This window comes from Limulus polyphemus, unplaced genomic scaffold (genome assembly GCF_000517525.1).
Source record: "Limulus polyphemus unplaced genomic scaffold, Limulus_polyphemus-2.1.2 Scaffold4298, whole genome shotgun sequence".
Taxonomy (NCBI): Eukaryota; Metazoa; Arthropoda; class Merostomata; order Xiphosura; family Limulidae; genus Limulus; species Limulus polyphemus.
In genome coordinates this window covers 84045-89802 of record NW_013669908.1, presented here as the reverse complement: position 1 = coordinate 89802, position 5758 = coordinate 84045, and the positions used below count along the sequence as shown (strand labels likewise).

The window sequence follows — 5758 nt, the reverse complement described above, 5'->3', positions numbered from 1 at the left end:
TTATGTTAATAAACGTTACGTCCTTGTTACATTATGTTAATAAAAGTTTCGTCACGTCCTTGTTACATTATGTAAATAAAAGTTACGTCACGTCCTTGTTACATTATGTTAATAAACGTTACGTCCTTGTTACATTATGTTAATAAAAGTTTCGTCACGTCCTTGTTACATTATGTTAATAAAAGTTTCGTCACGTCCTTGTTACATTATGTAAATAAAAGTTACGTCACGTCCTCGTTAGATTATGTTAATACCACTTTCGTAACATCCTTGTTGTACTCCAGTTAAAATCTTCATACCGTCGTTCTGGTACTCAAGTTAACAAAATTGGCCTAGATCCGTTTTACATTATCTTAAAAACACTTTCCTATTATCCTTGTTGTATTCAAGTTAAAACTTTTGTAACGTCGTTATTATACTGAAGTTGATAAAGCTGTGCCAAATTAATTTTACATTATGTTAATAAAACTTTCGTAATGTCTTTTTTTGTACTCAAGTTAAAACTTTTGTAACGTCGTTATTACACTGAAGTTGATAAAGCTGTGCCAAATTAATTTTACATTATGTTAATAAAACTTTCGTAATGTCTTTTTTGTACTCAAGTTAAAACTTTTGTAACGTCGTTATTACACTGAAGTTTATAAAGCAGTGCCAAATTAATTTTACATTATGTTAATAAAACTTTCGTAACGTCGTCGTTGTACTAAAAGCTGTGCCAGATCCGTGTTGCTTTGAAGTTTTTAAAGACAAAAAATACGTTTCACCACACCCGTCTCCATCAGATCCACTTTTCGATTAACATAGTATTATCTTAGAATGCCCTTAACTTCAAATGCAAGCATTCGATTTAACGTAGAGAGCATAACTAGCTTTTATGCTAGCAAATGTATCGAGTGAGTCTTCCACATTGTCTTCAAGCACCAACCTCATTGTGAAGTTAGTTGTTCTTGTGACAGTTTTTATACCATAAGTTGACACTGATGCAAGGTGCACCAAAATGTGGCCACTAACTGATCAACATGGACTCCAGTTCTGAAAACACGGCGTCTAACGCACTCTGTTGTCGTGGTAACGAACCTAAAAAAACATAAAAACACTAGGTTACCAACATGTATAGATACACATATGACACCGGATACAGTATTATCCAAGAGTCGTAGCTTATGCGTGCATCTACTAACGAATAATAAACAATGCACATCTTCTAACGAATAATAAACAATACACCTCTTCTAATGGATAATAAACAATACACATCTTCTAATGGATAATAAACAATACACATCTACTAACGAATAATAAACAATACACCTCTTCTAACGAATAATAAACAATACACATCTACTAACGAATAATAAACAATACACCTCTTCTAACGAATAATCAAACAATACACATCTTGTAATGGATAATAAACAATGTACATCTTCTAAAGAATAATAAACAATACACATATTCTAACGAATAATCAAACAATACACATCTTGTAATGGATAATAAACAATACACATCTTCTAATGGATAATAAACAATGCACATCTTCTAAAGAATAATAAACAATACACATATTCTAACGAATAATCAAACAATACACATCTACTAACGAATAATAAACAATACACCTCTTCTAACGAATAATCAAACAATACACATCTTCTAAAGAATAATAAACAATACACATCTTCTAATGGATAATAAACAATGCACATCTTCTAAAGAATAATAAACAATACACATCTTCTAACGAATAATCAAACAATACACATCTTCTAACGAATAATCAAACAATACACATCTACTAACGAATAATAAACAATACACATATTCTAACGAATAATAAACAATGCACATCTTCTAAAGAATAATAAACAATACACATCTTCTAACGAATAATAAACAATGCACATATTCTAATGGATAATAAACAATACACATCTACTAACGAACAATAAACAATGCACATCTACTAATGAATAATAAACAATACACATCTTCTAATGGATAATAAACAATACACATCTACTAACAAACAATAAACAATACACATCTACTAACGAACAATAAACAATACACATCTACTAACGAATAATAAACAATACACATCTACTAACGAATAATAAACAATACACATCTTCTAACGAATAATAAACAATACACATCTACTAACGAATAATAAACAATACACATCTACTAACGAATAATAAACAATACACATCTTCTAACGAATAATAAACAATACACATCTACTAACGAATAATCAAACAATACACATCTTCTAATGAATAATAAACAATACACATCTTCTAATGGATAATAAACAATACACATCTACTAACGAATAATAAACAATACACATCTTCTAAAGAATAATAAACAATGCACATCTTCTAACGAATAATCAAACAATACACATCTTCTAATGAATAATAAACAATACACATCTTCTAATGGATAATAAACAATACACATCTACTAACGAATAATAAACAATACACATCTTCTAAAGAATAATAAACAATACACATCTACTAACGAATAATAAACAATACACATCTTCTAACGAATAATAAACAATACACATCTTCTAACGAATAATAAACAATGCACATCTTCTAAAGAATAATAAACAATGCAAATCTTCTAAAGAATAATAAACAATACACATCTACTAACGAATAATCAAACAATACACATCTTCTAATGGGTAATAAACAATACACATCTACTAACGAATAATAAACAATACACCTCTTCTAATGGATAATAAACAATACACATCTACTAAAGAATAATAAACAATACACATCTAATAACGAATAATAAACAATACACATCTACTAACGAATAATAAACAATGCACATCTTCTAAACAAAGAATGTTAAAATGTAGCTCTAATATAAACCGTCCCACCCCGACTTTATATCGGCTGTGGTTGTCACCAGGCTTGCTGATTTGTATATTCAAAACCGTCTTGATATGTACTAAGTAAATTAACGTAAATATCCCCAAGAAATGAAAAAAAAGAGTTTGGCACCTCTAGTTTAAAGCTTACTACCTAAGTCGTTAATTCATATGCTCACCAAGATAGAAAATGTATCACGATCTACCTGTTTTTTTATTGTTTTATTTGTTTTTCTGCACTGAATTCCTGAAAGGAAATTACCTCTACTTCAAGACAGTTCTTCACCACGATTCTAAAAGAGCCACACTGTCGGTTTACTGTATGTATATCTGTACTTGAGGAAACGTTTACATTCAACTTAGTTTGAGCATTGTTTTCATTTCCTCTCCAGATTCCATCTTGAGGTAATCAAAAACATTTCTAAAAAGTTCCACATAACGAACTTAAAGTCAGTGCACATTTGGCTTATTTTTGTTGAATGGATTTTAAGAATGACAATTATGTTTTAAATTATTTAAGAAATACGATCTGTTTCATTAAGGACAAAGTTGAACTTTAAAACTAGAAATTTTGAAGATGTACGTTATCCATTAGAAGATGTGTATTGTTTATTATTGGCTGTTATGAAGTTATGTGTTAGGTGACATCGGTTGAAGTTTAGAGAGTTCGAGAAAGGGATTGAGGAATAAAGTGTTCTAAGTCACTGGAAAATGATTTTAGTGAGCGAGTTAGCGAGTATGGTTATGAAACGTTATAATCCAATATTCGGGAAACAGGTGCAAGGTCAGATAGAAAGGGACCGGTCTGGCGTGGGTTTGAGAGAGGGATATAAAAGACAGATCTCAACTCCAAGTTGAACTGTCCATTTTTTTGTGACCATGTACCTGTTTCCCTTATATAACCATTGAGGTATTGTAGTATCCATATCGGCTCATCTTAGAAAGGCGACCAATATAGCCACTCATTCCAACAATTTTTTACTGACTTAGGCTCTTATAGTATTGTAACCCCCTAATTCCTTAGAGACTGACCAACGGCTGGCCGCTTTCTCACACTCTCTAAACTGATGCTACCTTACGCCTAACTTCATAACACTGGAATGTCGTAGGTAATGTGATTGCCACCGAAAAGTGATCGCTTTTGGGAAAGACATGCAATAACCCTTTGCGACGCAAAATATTCCCACATTTAGATCTCAAATATGTGTTAAGACTATGGAAATAGAAAATCCAAGACAGAGGTATCACATTTACTTAATGGCATTAGAAAACAAAGAAGTATCGATCAGCTTGGGAACCATGATCACCCAGAAAGAGATCTGTATCAAGTTGTACCAGCCATGATAGAAAAAAAAAGGAACAGCATCTTGGTGCAGGTGAAAATCAACAAACACGTTGGTCAGTGGCAAGTCATCCACGTTTCTCAGATAACAGTACTCAACATAACCAAGAAGGGTCTTCTCTCCGTTTGTAAACGAGGTCAATAGAGCATGGGTTCACCAAGATAAGGCTTTTAGTCATACTTCCCGTTCAACCATCACAAATCTCAAACATCTAGATAATGAAACCACTATTCATGCTATTTCAGAAGAACACATGCTGGTCATGTCAACGGACACAGTGCAAAACCCAAGAATGTGTATGCAACCAGAATGTTCAAAATTGTCATTGAGAAACCATCGCTCTCTTACACTAGATGGAAATTGGAAATCCTGCAGGGATGATTGGTGTGCTTTGGACATAACAGTCTAACGATGGAGCCCTTTGCAATAGAAACTATGCTGCAGGGTTATTTCCAAAATGCATGGCGTTATATAGAGTACAACCGCATATGGGGACATAGACTGTAGTGACGTGGTGAGGCTTTAAAATCGTTGTAATGTAGCGTACTCAACCCTCTGTATCAACAGTTAAGCTACTGACACATATCTTGAGTGTGATATGTTTGAGACACGTTGTTTGAATGATAAAAATCAGTATACAAGTATATTTCAAAACTTTTCTCACCGGTCCTCTTTTCCTCGTGATTAACAGCATTCCACAGTTTCAGACGATCTTCAGGGTCAGTTATCTGAACAAATGACGTAACGTAAATTACAATTCACACAGAAAAAGAAAAGATAATTGAAAATATATATGTATAGAAGATTATATAAAATCGTCTCATTTTTAAGAAATATAATGTACAATTTACATGTAAAATGATATTTTCACAGTATTTTTCAATATTGTATAATTATTAAGCATAGTATAACACAGAAGCACGTTACATTCTATACAAATATAGTAATTATAACACAGAAACAATCAAATAAGACTTAACACTCTTTATATAGACATATATTGACTGTTACACCAAAACAAACACCTGACGTTTAACACTTTATAAACACGTAGACGTTATAGTACAGAAATATAACAGTTAACGCATGTATCGGTTATCCTAAGCTATAGCTAAACGGACAACAGCCAATTATTAAACAAATAATTTGCTACTTTAAATTTCAAGGGATGTAAAACATATTAGGTTATACAGAAATAATCAGCTGGAATAATAACAAAGATTATAAATATAAAATTCTAGGACGTTTTACCGACCCGTTGATGGTTAATGGTATGTTAACATCAGACTAGAACGTTTTACCAACCCGTTGATGGTTAATGGTATGTTAACATCAGACTAGGACGTTTTACCAACCCGTTTATGGTTAATGGTATGTTAACATCAGACTAAGACGTTTTAGCAACCCGTTTATGGTTAATGGTATGTTAACATCAGACTAGGACGTTTTACCAACCCGTTTATGGTTAATGGTATGTTAACATCAGACTAGGACGTTTTACCGACCCGTTGAT

General features: G+C 32.2%; 1 protein-coding gene across 2 annotated transcripts in view; it reads right to left on the bottom strand.

The window, feature by feature from the left end:
* Positions 1-205: 205 nt before the first annotated feature.
* The window catches only part of LOC106470926 (ankyrin repeat and sterile alpha motif domain-containing protein 1B-like), a 49281-nt gene continuing 43728 nt past the window's right edge, over positions 206-5758 (bottom strand). For both annotated transcript variants that reach the window (XM_022399576.1, XM_013931504.2), the window contains 2 exons: positions 4910-4973; positions 206-1077 (listed from right to left, as the gene is read on the bottom strand). In XM_022399576.1, the coding sequence (XP_022255284.1) occupies positions 1007-1077; positions 4910-4973 (135 nt within the window). In that variant the 3' untranslated portion in view covers positions 206-1006. The remainder of the gene's footprint in view (positions 1078-4909; positions 4974-5758) is intronic.